The sequence below is a fragment of the Trachypithecus francoisi genome, unplaced genomic scaffold (genome assembly GCF_009764315.1).
Source record: "Trachypithecus francoisi isolate TF-2019V2 unplaced genomic scaffold, Tfra_2.0 Lachesis_group15, whole genome shotgun sequence".
Taxonomy (NCBI): Eukaryota; Metazoa; Chordata; class Mammalia; order Primates; family Cercopithecidae; genus Trachypithecus; species Trachypithecus francoisi.
This window is the reverse complement of record NW_022681460.1, coordinates 20,978,444-20,999,128: the sequence shown is the minus strand read 5'-3', so window position 1 is coordinate 20,999,128 and position 20,685 is coordinate 20,978,444. Positions and strand designations below refer to the sequence as shown.

Here is a 20,685-nt window from a genome sequence, read left to right as displayed (position 1 = left end):
TAAATTTGAAAACTGCCACTAAAATATTACAAAACACAAAGGCTATTTTAAATCCATGTATAGAAAAACTGGCCTGGAAAACATTTTGAAAGTAGTAAAGGGCTAAATTTACCACAGCTGAATAATTTAAATTAGACGATTACAACTTCACTCAGATGATGTTACGTATTATATACCAAGGTTAAGGGAAATCAACAGAACTCTTATCTTTATATGAAAAAATAATTGATGAACTGAAAGATCTCCCAAAATAAAGATTCTTAGAACTTAAAATTATATGCAGAATGTTGTTGAATTATTTGTATGCATGTCTCCTTTATATGTTAACATATCTCCCTTACCAGACTGTGAGTTCGTACAGACAGCAGTCTTAACCTATTTTATTGTTCATTGGGTTTACCATAGCACATAACAAAGTACCTAATACACAACAAATGTCTTTTACTGCATGTGTTTGAGTAACAGATGGTTAAGGACTTTATAGAGACAATCAGTGACCCTGGAAGAAGAAACAATATGTTTGCTTCAACTTTGTTTTCCTTTTGATTTTTAAATCTAGCCTATGTACAGAAAGCATGGATTCTGTTCTGCCCTCCTGCCTGCCTCTGTAGAGGTGGCCTGCTATTTTACAGCTATACAAGTGACTAGGTGGGTAAAGGCTAAGTAGTGGTGAAATATTAGCAGGATTGTCATGCCACATACCTAAGTCAATTCCTTCAATTAAACTTTTATTAAAGTTGATGCTTTATCTCCAGCTATATGATTCCTGTACCTGTCTCTCAGTTAGTTTTCAAACTTGAGTGGGAAAGAGGAATGTTTTTTATGGGCTTCTTTTACGAAATTCTAAAAGCATTCTCTTTATAAAATGAAAGTACAAATATACATTAATAAAATAAAATAGTGTGTTGGGCTTACAGCAAAAGCAAGTGCCTCTGCTTCATTGTCTCACTTGCTGTGGTTGCCTGGGAGTTTCAACTTCTCATAGGCAACCATAGTCAAACTTTTCATTTTTAATGGTCTTGGTAGTTTTCTTATTAATTCATTATAATGTAACTATGCCATTATTTACCAACCTGTCTACTTTAGATATAATCTGTTGGCTTTCTTCATAATGCATGAGGATTTAATGCACTTAAATGATCCCTGTACTAAGATTTTGTTGGATCCAGCATTATCTATACTAATATCATAATTGTGGGCAAACAAATTTCCACTCATAATTATGATATGTGCACACATCATGTATATATACACACGTGTGTATTATTTGGTATGCAATGCATTATACATAATTATATAATTTATAAAATTGCACAGTATGACATTCAATAAATATATATTGAATGAAGGTATATAATTTTAGGTTCAAGCTTTTTCACTTACAATGTTGTGAATATTTTTGCTGTTGTTAAACATTCATAGGAAACTTTTTTTTTAAGTGGCTGACATTAACAGCATATGGCTGAACCATAATTTATTTAACCTTCAACCTATTATGAAATATGTAGAAGGTTTCCAATTTTTTAGTGTTACAAATAACCTGTCTGTAAACATCTTTATAATTAACCATCAACTGCATATCTGATCCTTGAAGTAGATTCCTAGAAATAGAATTACTGAATCAAAAATTCTTGATCTATATTGCCAGTTTCCATTCCAGGAAGATTTTGCTTATTTGCATTTCTAACAGCACTGTAAAAGAGTAATCATTTTATTCCATATTATTAAACCCAAAATTCATCTATGCTCTAAAACTGCTAATTTTGTAGATCTAGCTTGAGATTTTTGATTACCACTATCACTGAAGATTTTTTCATATGTCCATTATTAATTATTACATAACATTTAAATTTTTTTCAGTTTAATATTTGGCTCTATAACTAATTTGAATTTTTAATATTTCAGAGAAGTTTTATGAGTTAATTTATTTCTATATTTTATCATTATTGGCAATTCTTTACAATTAAAAATATCCTAAAGAAAAGTAATTTTAAGGGTTAGCAATCTTATTAGAAATTCACAGTGAATTAAAAATTAGTTGCATGGCTACTTGTATTTATTTTGCCTTTTAATATATTATGTGGGCAATACAATTTTAATAAAAACTTTTATATATCAATAAGAATTCTCCCCAGAAATAGTGCTATAAAACTAGTTTAGGAAAACAAAAAATTGTGGGTACTGAAATTTGGATAATCTTCTTTTTTTTTTTTTTTTCTGAGACGGAGTCTTTCTCTGTCACCCAGGCTGGAGTGCAGTGGTACAATCTCAGCTCACTGCAACCTCTGCCTCCTGGGTTCAAGCAATTCACCTGCCTCAGTCTCCCGAGTAGCCAGTACTACAGGTGCGTGCCACCACACCGGGATAATTTTTGTATTTTTAGTAGAGACAGGGTTTCACCATTTTGGCCAGGCTGATCTCGAACTCCTGACCTCATGATCCACTGCTTCAGCCTCTCAAAATGCTGGGATTACAGGCGTAAGCCACCAAGCCTGGCTGAAATTTGTATAATCTTAAGGAGAGATGGTTTTTATAAATTAGAAGGATAGTGGCAATGTTTATCATACTTACATGTTAAATGATTGATAATCATTGTGTTAATCTTATACTTGCTTTCCTATCGTCTATTCCATTTACTTTTTGCCATTTGACTGGGGTGATATGCGTGCTTCGTGTGGTTAAAAAAAAAAAAAATGCCTGTAGTAACATATGATCAGGAGCAGTAAGAAGGGAAGATAGCAAGTTTTTTCCTTTACTGTAGCGAGATAATAAGCCCTTGGATTATGAACAAAGTTCCATGTGGTAGCAGCTGATTGACTTGGGCAATATTACTTGCCTGTATCTGCTGGCCTGGGATTGGCAGAAGGAGAATCTTCCTAATGTGGCTTCAGAAATGAAAGGCCTAATTGGATATTCTCCCAAAATTTGTGATGGGGTAGAATCCTGAACAGTAGAAAAGATTATCAACTACATTGTCTTTGCTAAAAAAATTTTCAGTAGTGCTATTATCTGCAGGATAAAGTCTTATTCTTCTGATATAATGTATAATCTTGGTCTCTAGTAATCTAGATACCCATTTGTTTTTGAGCATTAACTACACAAAGCTTCCTTAAACCCATTTCTCAATTCAACACTAATACTTGTGCTAGTCAGGGAAGGTATGAATCTTGAAATTTATTACTAGTGTCAAGTTGGGCATGAATTGATACTGCTTTATCACTATTCTGGTTTGAACTTTCAGTTATACTCTATAAACACACTGATTAAATGTTGTTTAAATTAATTCAGTAGTATTTAGTATACCAAAAATTGTCTCAGAAAAATATAATAGTTTTAATAGCCAAATGCGTAAACAATCCAAATGTCCATTAAAAGTCAATGGATGAACAGTTTGTGGCATATCAATACAATGGAATACTACTAAACCATACATACGAAAGAACTATTAATATACCCACAACATGGACAAATCTCAAAATAATTATGCTGAATGAAAGAAGAAAGACAAATAGTACTTATTATATGTTTCACTTACATATGATACTAGAAAATGCAAACGAATCTATAGTGACACAAAGCAGATGAGTGGCTGACAAGGGACAGTGAAGGGAGAGTGGGGAGGAATGAGAAGTACAGATTACAATACGGTTCCAGGAAACTTGGGGTGATGGATATATTCGTTATCTTCATTGAGCGTTAGTTTCACATGTGTATACATATGTCAAAACTTATCAAATGAAACACTTTAAAGATGCAAAAAAAGCAACGAAATATGTAATAGCTCTTTATTATTACTGGCAATATAAAGCTATAAATAGTGCTGTGTACTCATTTATGTATGCATTTTTTGGTTTTGAATTTCATTATTTTTTCTCATAGGATTCTACGTTTATTGAAATAAGTGTTTTTATTGAAAGAATCATATCTTTACAGAAGAACTGGCTGGCCTTATTATTTATTTCATGAGTTTAACATTTCTTGGTTATAAACACGTCTATCAATATGACTTCACCACTATACAATTCATCTATGTAACCAAAAACCACCTGTACCCCAAAAGCTATTAAAAAAATTAACATGGCTGGGCGCGGTGGCTCATACCTGTAATCCCAGCACTTTGGGAGGCCGAAGTGGGTGGATCACAAGGTCAGGAGTTCAAGACCAGCCTGGCCAAGATGGTGAAATCTTGTCTCTACTAAAAACACAAAAAATTAACCGAGAGCAGTGGCAGGTACCTGTAATCCCAGCTACTCGGGAGGCTGAGGCAGGAGAATCACTTGAACGTGGAAGGTGGACATTGCAGTGAGCTGAGATCATGCCACTGAACTCCAGCCTGGGTGACAGAGTGAGACTCCATCTCAAAATAAATAAATAAATAAATAAATAAAAATAAAAATTATCATGCCTATCAATGTGAAATTATACACTGGCCACCATAATGAAATAAGAATGCTGAAATAAGAAATATTATAAAGAATCCACAAATGATATAATTTACTATTTATTTAGTATATCCTAACATACATGTAATATAGTATAATTTTATATATATATATAAAATATAAACAGCGGCAGTAGGATTAGAAGACAGATACAGATTGGAGACAGATTCGCGAAGCAGAATCAATAACACTTGGTGATAGATTGGATTTGGGAGTTGAAGTAGAAGAAACAATGAAGAATGACTTCAGAGCTGCTTTTACTTAGGGAACTAGTAGATAGAGTGTGGATAGTGGGAAGAGGCTTAGGAATAGTGGAGATAACACTGATTTTAGAAATGATCACCAGTAGCTGGCAATGGTGAGTTTGGCATGTGGATATAAAATACATATTTTTAAAAATGGTAGTTATAGGTATGTAAGATGATACGAGATCAATGTCAAAGTTGAAAACTTAGGACTCATAAGCAGAATCTGGCTAGTTGAATGAGTAAAATAAAATTCAGCCAGTCATTCATCTGTGAGAGTTTTAATTGAGTTCTGACTTAGTTGTGTCCCTAGATGATCAGTTATTTTCTAGAATATATGTTGCTATCTACCATGGGAATGGTAGATTGGCCATCTCATCTTCAAATCCACCCTCCATCTACTGTGCTTTCTTGTTCTATAAAGGCTGTGGCACTATCAATGACATTTTCAGACATCCTTGCAGCTAGTGTTCTGTGTGTGAATTTGGTTCTGCAAATTAAGCACACTTACACAATTGAGAAGACAGAAGTTGTATGCCTTTTCTTGGTTGTATATATGCTGGCAAACACGGTCGTGGAAATGTGACATTTTCTGTAGCATACTTCCATACACTTATCTCCAGCTTCCTATGTATTGGGAAGCAATTTCAGTGCAGATGGTGGCCATATTTCAGTACCCAATAAGCAGCTCTATGGGATTTGATGGGGATTTGTGCTGATCACAGAAACTTCCAGACCCAAGTCTCCTATCCCTGAATTTGGCTATTGCTATTTATTTATAAATTTCATGCTTCTATAGTAGCACAGAAGTAGTGTTGCTAGGTCAGTTCTGTAGTGCTCTGGGAATAATTTCTTGAGGCTCAGTTTAGAGCCTTCTTCTTTGGTGATTCCAGCAATTTTATAAACTCCTAAATTCCTGTACTTCTTTTTTTTTTCTTTCTTTTTTTTTGAGACAGAGTCTCGCTCTGTCACCCAGGCTGGAATGCAGTGACAGGATCTCAGCTCACTGCAAGCTCCACCTCCCAGGTTCATGCCATTCTCCTGCCTCAGTCTCCCAGGTAGCAGGGACTACAGGCGCCCGCCACCACACTGGCTAACTTTGTGTGTGTGTGTGTGTGTGTGTGTGTTTAGTAGAGATGGGGTTTCGCTGTGTTAGCCAGGATGGTCTCGATCTCCTGACCTCGTGATCCACCCTCCTTGGACTCCCAAAGTGCTGGGATTACAGGCGTGAGCCACCGCGTCTGGCCCCTGTACTTCGTAAAATATCTAGACTGGTTTCTGTTTCCTGAACTGAATAATATCTGATCTAGCCAGTAAATAATAATGTGTACAATTTGGGGAAAGCCAGAATATCACCATAGGTATATATGACAGAGACTGCCGGCTATCTACCAACATCCATTCTGCCTTTCTCCTCTGAGTCACTGAAGATCCTAGTTTTATTATTTAAGCAAAGACCCCACTTTTTAGCCTCTGCAGCTGCATGTGTTCACGTAAGTATGCCTGGCCAATGAGATTAAACAGGAGTAGCGTATGTCACTTTTTGGTGGTGCCTTTGCCTGCTTATCTTTTCCACTGGCTAAGAAGCAGATGTAGTGGTGAGAATTGGAGAAGCCATCCTGGATCCAAAGATGAAAAATCCTTGTTGATGATGGCAAAGCCACTCTACCAGATTGGGACTGACTAGATCTGGATCCATACATAAGGGGTAAACTGCTATCTTTCTGAGGCTACTATATTTTTGGGTCCCCCCACTCTCTGCCTGTTTTTTCTAGCAGCTTAGACTGTAACCTAAGCTAAGATATAAGTGAGCTATGAAATTTGAGCCCAAGTCTGAAAATGTATGTTACTCTATTAACAACAATTAATTAATGAGGTAGCATATATAATATGTTTATAGGAATAAGACTTGGAATAACTCAAGATATTATAAAACAAGAGTCTTGCCTTCATTCTCCTTCTTTATCACCACCATCCATCACTAACCTAGTCCACATCTCATCCTCCCTCTCCAGGATGCCTGTGAGGCCTCTATCTCCATTCACTCACTTATTCCCAGGCACTAACAAGTCTTCTCCATGCACAGATTGTGCTGCACACAGGAAGCACAGTGGAGAACTGAGCAGGCTGACTGGTCTGTGTTCCTGGTCTGCTGGGACCCAGAGGCAAAGAAACGGACAGTGACTACAAGCATGTGAATGAGGAGGGGAGCCTGGGTTCTGTGCAGGTGCATGCAGGGATTTACCCTACACTCACAAATTCTGGAGCCAGGGCTGGCAACTTCATTTGTGAAGGGTTGCGGGGAGGTAGTGAAAAATGAAAACATGGAGTCCCTTGTTCACAAAACAGGAAAAACCACTCTAAATGGTACTAAAATACAAAACATTTTCTTTCTCTTTGTTCTAATAATTTACCATTGTTATTTGCTATTTAAAGTCATTCTGAGTAAAGAAAATTTTAATTCTAAATTTTTAGCTGAATTTTACTGTTCCTCTTCATGTTGTGCAATGTTAATTTTAAATACAAATATAAGAGTATTATATTCCTATACAGAAACAATGAAATTACTCAATTCGCATTTTGCAGCTCATACATGCATATACATTTTGTTCTTGTCAGAACAGTAGAAATGCTGTGCAAAACTATAACAAAGATTTTTATTTCACTTCTTGATAGTGGCAACGATACTGCCTTCTTGACACTGCCTTCAGCTTACTGGTGAACAAGAAAGAACCGAAAGAAAGGAACTATGGCTTTTCCTATCTTTCTCTATCTTTCCATGCCATTATTTTTGGCATAAGTGCCTGATTAATACAGGAAAATAAAAGGAGTAGGAAAAGGTATGACTGGGGTCGCTAGCCTGTGGTGTTATTCACAAGGTCATTGCCTTCTTTCTGTGTTTGAAACAAGACCTCACATAGGAAGTGTGGCCTCCCTGCAGACTCAGTTATAGACATACACGATGACCTGTTACTGGTCTGGAGCTCCGCTAACCTGCGCGTCGTAGGGGCACTGGAATACTGTGCTCACAGCCTCATCAACTCCTCTCCTCTGCTTTGTGCTCCTGCTGTGCAGTCCTTCCAAAACACAAGTTCAAAGATAAACAGTATTAAGATTCAAGGCAGACCTGGCAAAGCATTAAGCCTAGCACAGAGCCCTTTTGAGTGCAGGGCCCCCCATGACTGCGCAGATTGTATCTCCGTGAAGTCAGCAGTCCTCTAGTCTTAACTGCAGTCCACAGGAAATTCAAGGTTAGAGGAGCATGTTAAATGACACCACAAGGACACAGTCTGCAAATTCAGGGCATGGGGCAATGCAGAGTCAATGACCTGACTGCTCCAACGAGTCAGTGGGGGAACAAGAGGGAGAAAAGGATGAAACAGACTCAATGAAATGAAACGCGAATTTGTTTGTCTGCTGACTGAAATAAACCAATTGTGAAAACACATTTCTGGACAATTAGGGAAATTTGGATGTTAACTTGTATTTGATGCTATAAAGGAAGTCTTTTGAATGTAGTTAGTAGTGAAGGAAAATCATATATATATAAAGTGGTTATGTGGGGAATAGACCTGATCCATGAATGATGCAGGCCAAGGTGTTTAGAGATCAAATGACGAGATGTTTGAGGTTTAATGTATTTTAGAACAAATGGGGTGGGGGGTAATAGTTGACATAAGATTGGCAAGATATTGAAAATTTTTGAATCTGAGAAGTTCGCTTTATTCTCTATACTTTTGTAAAGTTTGTAAAATGTTTTGTAAAGGAAAGAAGGAAAATGTATGTGTGTGTGTGAATATACATATATATAATTGTTAATATGTATTCCTTAAATAGTTATTTTCTTTGTTTTTAGTAAATTCTGTTTTCAACATCGAATTATTACCTTTTTTTGCAACAAATTACTGAACAGTTAATGAAAACATTTGAATTCCATGATTTATGCATAGGAATGTTGGCATGAAAGTCATTTTCTCCAACTTTGTGTTCTTTTATTTTCTTAGAGCAATATGGAAAATTTCCCAGCACATAAGACATTTTAATGTTCTTTCCTAAAGATATAAGTGTATACGTGTAAGTGGCTATTCAAGTTTTTATTTAGTAATGAATTCAAGAGAAATCCTATTTTTATTGAAAATTCTATTACTAAAATTGTTTGTGATAAATTAATTCATCCTATAACTCTTTTAAGGAACAAACATGTTTTTTATATTATATTTTTTCTTAAAGTGAGAGAAGAAATTCACATGTACACACAATGCACATGTAGTTTAGAGACTTGTTTAGACATGAGAGTAGATTGAATTAGACTGAATATGGTCTCAAATTAATAAAACCAAAGGAGGGGGAAAGTGTATTAAAATCAAGTCTTAAGAAGCAAGGTTCAGTTATACCTGATGTACAGAACTTTCTAGACCACGTAACAAATATCTTCAAAGTTGGATTCAATGCTGGAAACATGAGAGTGAATATATTTTAGCCTTGCTTTCAGAGCAGTGAGATTCTTGTCTTGCTGGCATCATACTAAAAGCAGGATTAGGATAAGGCATTAGCTCAAGAGGCTTATTTGGAAAATTGCTTAGGCCAACAATTTAGGAGGGATCAGTAAGTGATCCCTGTAAATAATGAATGTTATGTTTCTTGTAAATAAGGAAACATAGTTATTTATACCAATTCAAATTCTTTTTCCAGACATGCAAGAACACTTTCAAAGCCAAGAACTATATTTTGGGTAATGGCCAAACTCTATGTTAGACTTTTGAAGAAATTTTTCATGAGTAAGTGTTTGGTTTTCCAATCAAATATCTCCCTGGGAAAAAGCAAAAGTCATTTTAAAATGGGAGATCCCCAAAATTAAAATAAGTCTTTAAGTAGAGATGTTAGAGATTTATAGCTCCCTAATTTCATTCTGATTTGTTACCTAGAGAAGAAAAAGCCAATTTCAAAACTTGGAAGATTTGAAATAGTTTACTCTCTTATTAGTTTATAAAAGTTGCATCTGGCTAAGTTCTATAAAAATATCCAATTCAAAGTTGTAGAAATGGACAACGATGATAATAACATTCAATAGTTATTCAACACTTTTCCAAAATTCAAGGCCTTTGCTAGTATTTTACATGTGTTATCTCACTGCAAATCCATGAGTACAAAGTACTTACTATGCTCACAGCCTTTTTAAAAAAGTAAAGAAAACACATTTAAAAAATTTAGATCATTGACACGGTTACTGTGGCCATATCTCTTTGAGACAAAAATTAGTTCTTTGACAAGAATCCCCTGTGTACAGAACAGACATAAGGAAGACCTGGCAGTCTATGACATGACCAGAAACTCATGTTATTATTATAAGAACACCATGTGTTGGATAATGGGATAGTATCTGATTGACTGAATCAGATTCCATAGCCACATAGCATTCTCTCGGAAATAGACTAAAACTCAGAGATTCATATGCAGTAGGCTTACTGGGGTGTACTCTTGGGAACAAGGTCTGGGAAGAGTCTGGGAGGAAGAATTAGGTATAAGGTGAAGTTCAGCTGCAATGCTCTTGCAAAAAAGTCTCCAGTCAATCATGTGAGGAACTCTGAAGCTGAGATGGTGCTTCAGAGTTGTCCCACAGATATCTTAGGAATTCAACTTCCTAGGTTGAGTGCATCTTATTTAAGGATATATAAGAACATGTGCAGAAATAGTCTCTGGAAAATATTGAAAATTTTGGAGAGATTAAGAACGTGGTTTACTTATTAAAAATTCTCAAAATATTAAAAGTTCAACATTTTTGTGTCTTCCTGTTGAATTAAACTAGTTTTAAAAATTATGATATGACACTCTGTATCTCTGACATCTTTAAGTTTATTTTTGCTGATACGAGTATACCTTCACAGCTTTATTTTGGATAATATTCACCTATTTTATCTTTTCCCATCTTTTAAATTCTTATTTTTCTAGGATTCTTTTAAATTCTTACTTTTCTAGATTCTGATAGCATAGAGTTGGTCATTTTAAAATACAATCTGGCAGTTCTGGCTTTTAAGTGGAGTGCTGAGTTCATTTAAATTTATCAGTGTTTAGGGCTTTTTCCATAATGTTTCTTTGTATATTTTTATTTTTCCTACTTTTCTAATGCTTTTTTTTCTTTTTAAAAAATGTATTCATTGTTTTCTCTCCTTATTTAACTTTTCTTCCCATTTTTTAAAATGAAAATTCTCTATTTCTTCTTTTCTTTTTTTTGAGATGGAGTCTCACTCTGTCGCCCACACTGGACTGCAGTGGCGCCATCTTGGCTCACTGCTAGCTCCGCCTCCCAGGTTCACGCCATTCTCCTGCCTCAGCCTCCCGAGTAGCGGGGACTACAGGCGCCCGCCACTATGCCCGGCTAATTTTCTGTATTTTTTAATGGAGACGGAGTTTCACGTGTTAGCCAGGATGGTCTCGATCTCCTGACCCCGTGATCCGCCCACCTCGGCCTCCCAAAGTGCTGGGATTACAGGCGTGAGCCACCGTGCCTGGCCTCTATTTCTAATTTTTAAGTGGTTACATTTGAAATTTTGCCATGCTCACTCAGTCAAGTTTAACATCTTAAACTCCCTTTAGAAAAATACAAGATGCTGGGTGCAGTGGTACATAACTGCAGTTCTAGCTACTTGGGAGTCTAAAGTTGGGGGATCATTTGAGCTCAGGAATTTGAGTCCAGACTGGGCAACATAGACCCTATCTCTAAAAAAAAAGAAGAAAAAAACACAAAAATACAAAGATTGCAGAGGCCGGGCGCGGTGGCTCAAGCCTGTAATCCCAGCACTTTGGGAGGCCGAGACGGGCGGATCACGAGGTCAGGAGATCGAGACCATCCTGGCTAACACAGTGAAACCCCGTCTCTACTAAAAATACAAAAAACTAGCCGGGCGAGATGGCGGGCGCCTGTAGTCCCAGCTACTTGGGAGGCTGAGGCAGGAGAATGGCGTGAACCCGGGAGGCGGAGCTTGCAGTGAGCTGAGATCCGGCCACTGCACTCCAGCCCGGGCGACAGAGTGAGACTCCGCCTCAAAAAAAAAAAAAAAAAAAAGATTGCAGAACATTTCAACTTATGCTATTTCCTACTTTCTAATGATTGTTTCTAGTATTTTAGTACTATATTTTTAATCTTCACAAATTAGAATAATTTATAATCATTATTTTGTGTAGGCAATATTTATAGAATTTTACCTTAAAGCATCCCTCTGTTTTTTGACCTCTTTCCTTCTTGTATCTCAGATATTCTAAGTTTGTTTTCCTTCTTCGTAAGGTATAATATTTAGAACAGTAGCTCTTAATCTGTCAAGTTCTATTCTCCCTTAGAAGGTTTTTTGAAATATGTGGGGATATTTTGTCATCACGGTGGCTTCAGGGCACTTACTGGCATCTGTAGTGTGAGACAGGGACACTTAAACACCTTGAAATACACCCAGGACAGTCACGTACACAAAAGGATTGTTCTGGTTCTTACATGACTCTCAGTGGTTTCAATTGTTCTTCTGGGTATTTCATGCAGAAAAATGCTCTTGATAAGTATCTGAGTCTAGGATCTAATTCCATGTATATAAATAGATACAATATTTATAAATAGGATCTAATTCCATGTATATAAATAGATATAATACCTACAAACATGGAATTAGAAATATAAATATTATAAATATGAATATCCACTGCAGCTTCCTGCAGAACGATCTTTATATATGATACCATCACATGGTGTCTCTCTGGAATCCCATTACATCCTACTACTTGCACGAAAATCTCGAATCCCTTAACGTGCCAACAGATTAGACCCTTCCAGATGTGACCAATTTACTTCTTTAGCTTCCTCACCTCCTCTTTCTAACCCTAATTACCTCAAGTGCCAGTATATCCTACACTCTGAGGCCTCTATTCTTTGCATGTCCAGTTTGCTCTTTGCTTCTTTCCTCAACTCCTCTATCAGGTTGAAACTAATTCTGGGTCTCCACAGCACCGACTTGGCACATTTTTTTATTTTCTAGCATGACATTTAATTGCACTGTATTGTAATCGTTAATTTATTTTTCTCTGTGACTCATTGAGGGAATCTTCTTCATAGCTCCTAGCAAGGTGCTTGTTAAGGAAAGTGTTTGGTGAGGCGTAGGAGTTTAGTAGGTGTTAGCCCTTAGAGGAAAACAACACTGCAACTTTTCAATACCATTTCCTCTTCAATTGAGCCTTGTCAGGCTACTTTCAGTTTCACTTCTACTATCTTTCTTTTATCGATCACTTTCTCTTCGTACTCTCTTCCCTCCCACCTACAACGCGGCGGCGAGGGAGAGCGGCTCACTCGAGTATTTTCTGAGCGCCCCCAGGTCACCTGGTGGCACTCCCTCCCACCAAGGAAGCCACATCAGCGAGCTGACGTCACGCGCACCGCTGACGTTCCGTCGTCGGTTCCTCCCATCAGATCATTCCCGATGTCTCTTTTGTTGTTAGCCCGGAAAGCCTGAGGTCTGCTGGTACCGAAGGCTAGCAACTACGAGTACCAGAGACAAGACCTCGCGGATCCCTGCTTCTCCAAAGTAAGGTGACTTGTTTTCCGAAATGACGCGCTGGCAGCTGAGGGCCCACCCACAGGCGCTAGCCGCGGTCTCCCTGGGAACGACGCCGCACGTAGCCCGGGCTGGGTAGTTGTGCGCGTGCGCAGTGCGCGAGTTTCGCTTGGACCTGTAATGAGAGTGGGCGTTTGATTCCAACAGGATGGCCAGTTTCTCCAGCGAGGACCAGGCAATGTTGCAGGCGATGCTGCGGCAGTTGTTCCAGAGCGTGAAGGAGAAAATCACGGGTGCCCCTTCCCTGGAGTGTGCCGAAGAGATTCTTTTACATCTGGAGGAAACTGATGAAAATTTTCACAAGTAAAATTGCTTTTGATATCTTAAGCCTACAAACCATTGATCCAGAGAAGGTCCAGAGAAGGGTCAACAATGTTAATTTTTATTTATTGTTTTTAAAATAGTGCCCAACTTGGAGGTTTACTTTTTCTCTTATTTGCCAAAACGTCGAATTTATTTAACATTTATTCTTATTTCCTAAAGCTTCTTCCTCCTCTCTCTGTCTATATTTTTTGAGGGGGAGTCTCTCTCTGTCGCCCAGGCTGGAGTGCCTCCCAAGTAGCTAGGACTGCAGGTGGCCGCCACCGCGCCTGGCTAGTTTTTGTATTTTTAGTAGAGACAGGGTTTCACCATATGGGCCAGGCTGGTCTCGAACTCCCGACCTCAAGTGATCCGCCCGTCTCGGCCTCCCAAAGTGCTAGGATTACAGGCCTGAGCCAGCGCGCTCGGCCGCCGCCTCGGCCACAACCACTATATCCTAATAATCCATTACCCCGTGCCTCACCCGGGCAGCGCAGTAATATTAATTCTAAATTACTCATCCTCTTTGAAAGCATACTTCCACGATTTCAGGGGATTCCTGTCACTATACAGTACTTAAAGGCAATGAGTTCCAACGATCTTTGTTCCTTTGCTGATATTTTCAGTGGCCACACGAATTATTCACTTTGAGCACTGCAAAGGGAATACCGAAGTGAGATCGTTAGTTTCCTCTGGAATAGTTTCTTAAGTTTCTCTAGAGGGGTAAGCCACATAACTAAATGTCTGTGATACATGTCAGAAATATAAGAGACAGAGAAGCGGGGACAGAGTGCTCTGCGTGTGGGATCAGTAGGGAAAAGAGGTTTAATGAGAGAGGTGCCATTTGAGGTAGATCTTGAAGATCTTTAGAGACTTATGTTTTTCTTTTGGTTCATATAATTTCAGTTAAGCGTCTGAATTTACTAGTCTGCCTCCACATGCCTCCATTCATTATTATTACTAGTGTTTTTAACTCAGTGTTTGCATTTCATTTGGATCTGACAGAGATGACATTGGAAATTTTTCTAGTTATACTACCTTTACTGACTCTTGGTTACCCGTGGGTACCCTGAAGTTCTGCTTATCTGGAACTGCTATCAATATCATATGTACATCCGGGCATTTTTGAGTTCTTTAAAATTCTATGTACAAGTTTGTGTTTACTTGCAGTTTTATAGGGGGAGTATTTACAGTTTTCACTACTTTCTCAATTTGAGTTTTAAAAAATGTGAAAGGAATCTTCATTAATATGGAGTTTCTAATTTCTTTGGTATTTCCGATTATACATACAGTTTCTTTTTCTTTTGTATTTCCATGATTTTCTTGTTTATTTTCTCATTAAATTCACTACTAATACCTGTTATTAGATGATAACGTTTTTTATTTTGGAGCTACCAGAGACTAGCGCTTATTGGTTAGCTACAGATTTATTAAACAGTGGAGTACAGAAAAATTAGAACTTTTTCAAATATAGGTTGGGTGATTAAGGTTTTGTAAGCTCATATAATGATAATTTACCTCACACACATCCACATAAAGCATTATGTTTGGGATTTCATTTCTGGTTTTTATTTTACATGGAATTGTTTAAATCATCTGTAAATTACTGAGTAGGTTTTTGCTAGGATCATATTCTGGGAATTTGGCCATTTCATCTAGATTTTCAAACTTATTTATAAAAAGGTTTTCATGAATATCCTGTTATCTTTTTAGTATTTCCAGTATCTGTAGTCATGTTCCCTTTTGTTTTTATTTGCATCTTCCCACTTTTGCTCTTCATCTGTTATGCTAGAAGTTTATTTTCTTAGCCTTTTCAGTGGACCAACTTTTGAATTTTTCTCCTCCTTTCTGTTATATAGGCACATATGTTATTTTTTGTTTTATTGATTTCTGCTCTTTATTTTTTCTATGTAGGAAACCTTTAACCTTATGGTACTGAATACTAGCTCATTAATATGCAGCTCTTTTTCCTTTTTTAATAGAAGCATTTAAAGCTACACATTTGCCTATAATTATTGCTTTATCTGTTATGAATTTAAAAATTTTTTCAAGTTAAAATTGGGTCATTGTAATTCCTCTCAGAAGTCTAATGACTCTAGTAATACTGTATTACTCTTCAACAGCTCATTAGGTAGGTTAAATAAATGCTTTTTAAATGACATGCGCAGTTAATAGTTACTATTTACTAAAGAGATTTACTTGTGGCCTCCTAAGAAACAGTCCAGAGGGGCTCAAATTATAGCTAGTTTATAGTCTTAAAGGTAAGACTTGACTTAGAATCCTAAAAGTCATTTTTAATCTTAATAATAGGGTAAAATGTATAATGTCTTAGTTGCACTAGCCTGAGATCTGTGTCTTAGGAGGGGGGAATTCTTTTATGTGAGAAAGGAAAAGAGGAGGTGCTTAACTTTGGTGTCTCCATACAATTTTCAAGTCTCAGAGTTGGAAGGGATCTTAAAAGATCAGTTATTTCAGGTGCTTATATTTCCATTTCTCTTTCTTTCAGTGACCTAACTCTCCTTCAGCACTAATGTTCTAGAGTCACTTAGTTGTGTCTTCCTTTTCAAAGTGTTTATTTCAGAATTATTCATTTTTCCACTTCTACTATTAGAACATTGATTCACTAAATCCAAGTGATGTTGGCCTGTAATTAGCAAGAAAAATAATCTAATTAAAAGACTTACAGGGGAGGCTGGGCATGGTGGCTCACGCTTGTAATCCCAGCACTTTGAGAGGCCAAGGCAGGTAAATCACTTGAGGTTAGGAGTTCAAGACCAGCCTGGCCAACATGGTGAAACCCTGTCTCTACTGAAAATACAAAAAAAAAAAAAAAAAATTAGCCGGGCGTGGTGGTGGGCGCTGGTAATCCCAGCTACTTGGGAGACTGAGGCAGGAGAATTGCTTGACCCCGGGAGGTGGAGGTTACAGTGAGCCGAGATCGTGCCACTGCACTCCAACCTGGGCAACAGAGGGAGAGAGACTCTGTCTCAAACAAACAAACAAACAAACAAAAAAAGACTCACGGGAAATCGTTGCTGGGCTGTTAACATTTTTATAAGAAGTTGGTTTTTAAGACACTTGATGTAATTTCAGGTGGTATAATAAAGTGAGGGAAAATGTCATTTGGGGAGAAACTACAGTGTAAGCAGTACAGCCATATCTAGGCATGTGTTTTATGGGACAGCTAAAATACTATCTCTGCTTTTCACAGGAACTTCTTTTTTTCTACAGTAAACTGTATACCCTCTAAAAGATCGAAGCTCTCCCGCTTTTCTCTAAGAATGGCAGCAAGGATTTGAGGCCTGGTGGGAGGGGAGAGAGAGAAGAGTACGTTGTTTTCATTATGTGTGTATGCGTTGTGTAAATTTTTACATGCAGACTGGCTCCCTATAAAGCAGCATTGCTTTTTCAACCTTTGCTACACTGGAACCATCTGGGGGCTGTTTAGAAAAATATTGATGCTTAGTCCCTACCATAGATGAATCAAAATTTCCTGGGAGTTTTGGCAAAGGGAAGTGGTAGAGGCTGGGCCCTGGAGGTTTTAAAACAAAGCTTTCTATGTAAGTCTAATATGCAGTTAGAGTTGAGACCTCAGAATTAGAGTGTAGTTACTGGCATTTCAGTGAGAAATAGAGTGTTTTGTTGTTTTTTTTAAAAGTACCTACCAATTATAATGATTTTAACAGTCTCTAATGCAGAGACTCACCTTTATAGCCTTCTCACTTGGTTTGTTTTTGACACAGAGGGACTACAGTAATATTTATTGAATTAGGTATCATTCTTTGTTTTACAGAAGAATTCACCAGTGACTTTTTGATTAGGGAACTCTAGTATGTTTAAGTGGTAACTTCAAGAAAATATTTCCTCTGGGCTGGACTCAGTGCCTTATGCCTGTAATCCCTGTACTTTGTGAAGTCGAGGTGGGCAGATCACTTAACACCGGGAGTTCAAGACCAGCTTGGACAACATGGCAAAACCCTGTCTCTACAAAAAATATGAAAATTAGTTGGGTGCAGTGGCATGTACCTGTAGTCCAGCCTCTCAGAAGGCTGAGGTGGGACGATCTCTTGTGCTCAGAATGTCAACGCTGCTGTGAGCCTAGGTAACAGAGTGAGACCCTGTCACAAAATAAAACAAAATAAATAAAATAAAATAAGAAAGTATTCATTCTGTAAGGAGATTTACCTGTATGGAGAAAATTACCAAGAATTATGTGTGCTTCTATAATTAATGAATGCATTCCTTGTAACTGTTTATTATGAGCCAAAAGCTTATTTTTGACCTAAAAAGTTGTAGGAGATGTAAAATACTCGTTCTTTCTATTATATGGTCTTATATACACTAGTGTGGTTAAGTGTGATTATATACGCTAATGTGGTATAAGATTGTCATATAATAAATTCTATGATTCTGAAATACAGCCTATTTTAAGAATTCCTCGCCGGGCGCGGTGGCTCAAGCCTGTAATCCCAGCACTTTGGGAGGCCGAGACGGGCGGATCATGAGGTCAGGAGATCCAGACCATCCTGGCTAACATGGTGAAACCCCGTCTCTACTAAAAATACAAAAAAATTAGCCGGGCGAGGTGGCGGGCGCCTGTAGTCCCAGCTACTTGGGAGACTGAGGCAGGAGAATGGCATGAACCCGGGAGGCGGAGCTTGCAGTGAGCTGAGATCCGGCCACTGCACTCCAGCCCGGGCGACAGAGCGAGACTCCGTCTCAAAAAAAAAAAAAAAAAAAAAAAAAGAATTCCTCATGTCAACATTACAATTCATAACCACTAATAAAATACTTTTAAAAAATTAGTGATAATTTTTTCCATATATGATTGAATATTTCTTGCCTTTCTATTTATTTATTTTTTTTTTGAGATGAAGTCTCACTCTTGACCCCAGCCTGGAATGCAATGGCAAGATCTCAGCTCACTGCAACCTCTGCTTCCTGGGTTCAAGTGATTCTCTTGCCTCAGCCTCCCGAGTACCTGGGATTACAGGCATTTGCCACCACGCCCGGCTACTTTTTGTATTTTAGTAGAGACGAGGTTTCACCATGTTGGCCAGTGCTGGGATTACAGGTGTGAGCCACCGCTCCCGGCCTCTTGCCTTTTGAAATAGCTAAAAGGATGACTTTTTTGAAACAAACTTGTACCAATTAGATTTTTGAATGTCCTTATGTTGTAAGAGTAACCTCTGTACCTCTCCATATTTTTATATAATCATTATGAACATGTCAGAAGTTTATCGCAGAAAAAAAATACTGCATTTTCTTGGGAAATATAGGTAAGAAATCTGGCAAAAAGAGAATGGAAAAAGTGAATGTTCTTTTACTCAACTTGGTAAAGTTTTTCTTTTTTTTTTTTATTATACTTTAAGTTCTAGGGTACATGTGCATAACGTGCAGGTTTGTTACATATGTGTACTTGTGCCATGTTGGTGTGCTGCACCCATCAACTCGTCAGCACCCATCAATTCATCATTTGTATTAGGTATAACTCCCAATGCAATCCCTCCGCCCTCCCCCCTCCCCATGATAGGCCCTGATGTGTGATGTTTCCCTTCCCGAGTCCAAGTGATCTCATTGTTCAGTTCCCACCTATGAGTGAGAACATGCGGTGTTTGGTTTTCTGTTCTTGTGATAGTTTGCTAAGAATGATGGTTTCCAGCTGCATCCATGTCCCTACAAAGGACGCAAACTCATCCTTTTTTATGGCTGCATAATATTCCATGGTATATATGTGCCACATTTTCTTAATCCAGTCTGTCACAAATGGACATTTGGGTTGATTCCAAGTCTTTGCTATTGTGAATAGTGCCGCAATAAACATACGTGTGCATGTGTCTTTATAGCAGCATGATTTATAATCCTTTGGGTATATACCCATTAGTGGGATGGCTGGATCATATGGTACATCTAGTTCTAGATCCTTGAGGAATCGCCATACTGTTTTCCATAATGGTTGAACTAGTTTACAATCCCACCAACAGTGTAAAAGTGTTCCTATTTCTCCACATCCTCTCCAGCACCTGTTGTTTCCTGACTTTTTAATGATTGCCATTCTAACTGGTGTGAGATGGTATCTCATTGTGGTTTTGATTTGCATTTCTCTGATGGTGAGTGATGATGAGCATTTTTTCATGTGTCTGTTGGCTGTATGAATGTCTTCTTTTGAGAAATGTCTGTTCATATCCTTTGCCCACTTTTTGATGGGGTGGTTTGTTTTTTTCTTGTAAATTTGTTTGAGTTCTTTGTAGATTCTGGATATTAGCCCTTTATCAGATGAGTAGATTGCAAAAATTTTCTCCCATTCTGTAGGTTGCCTGTTCACTCTGATGGTAGTTTCTTTTGCTGTGCAGAAGCTCTTTAGTTTAATTAGATCCCATTTGTCAATTTTGGCTTTTGCTGCCATTGCTTTTGGTGTTTTAGACATGAAGTCCTTGCCCATGCCTATGTCCTGAATGGTACTACCTAGGTTTTCTTCTAGGGTTTTTATGGTATTAGGTCTAATATTTAAGTCTCTAATCCATCTTGAATTAATTTTCATATAAGGTGTAAGGAAAGGATCCAGTTTCAGCTTTCTACTTATGGCTAGCCAATTTTCCCAGCACCATTTATTAAATAGGGAATCCTTTCCCCATTTCTTGTTTCTCTCAGGTTTGTCAAAGATCAGATGGCTGTAGATGTGTGGTATTATTTCTGAGGCCTCTGTTCTGTTCCATTGGTCTATATCTCTGTTTTGGTACCAGTAGCATGCTGTTTTGGTTACTGTAGCCTTGTAGTATAGTTTGAAGTCAGGTAGCGTGATGCCTCCAGCTTTGTTCTTTTGATTTAGGATTGTCCTGGCAATGCGGGCTCTTTTTTGGTTCCATATGAACTTTAAAGCAGTTTTTTCCAATTCTGTGAAGAAACTCATTGGTAGCTTGATGGGGATGGCATTGAATCTATAAATCACCTTGGGCAGTATGGCCATTTTCACGATATTGATTCTTCCTATCCATGAGCATGGTATGTTCTTCCATTTGTTTGTGTCCTCTTTGATTTCACTGAGCAGTGGTTTGTAGTTCTCCTTGAAGAGGTCCTTTACATCCCTTGTTAGTTGGATTCCTAGGT

General features: G+C 37.8%; 1 protein-coding gene across 2 annotated transcripts in view; it reads left to right on the top strand.

Moving 5' to 3' along the window:
- The first annotated feature begins 12,745 nt into the window (after positions 1–12,745).
- Positions 12,746–20,685, top strand: part of TBC1D32 (TBC1 domain family member 32) — a 252,702-nt gene continuing 244,762 nt past the window's right edge. The window contains exons 1-2 of one of the 2 annotated variants that reach the window (XM_033234430.1): positions 12,746–13,253; positions 13,426–13,581. In XM_033234430.1, coding sequence (XP_033090321.1) covers positions 13,427–13,581 — 155 coding nt within the window. In that variant the 5' untranslated portion in view covers positions 12,746–13,253; position 13,426. Of the gene's footprint in view, positions 13,254–13,359; positions 13,582–20,685 lie in introns of those variants that run through there. The other variant, XM_033234429.1, reaches the window with a different exon arrangement.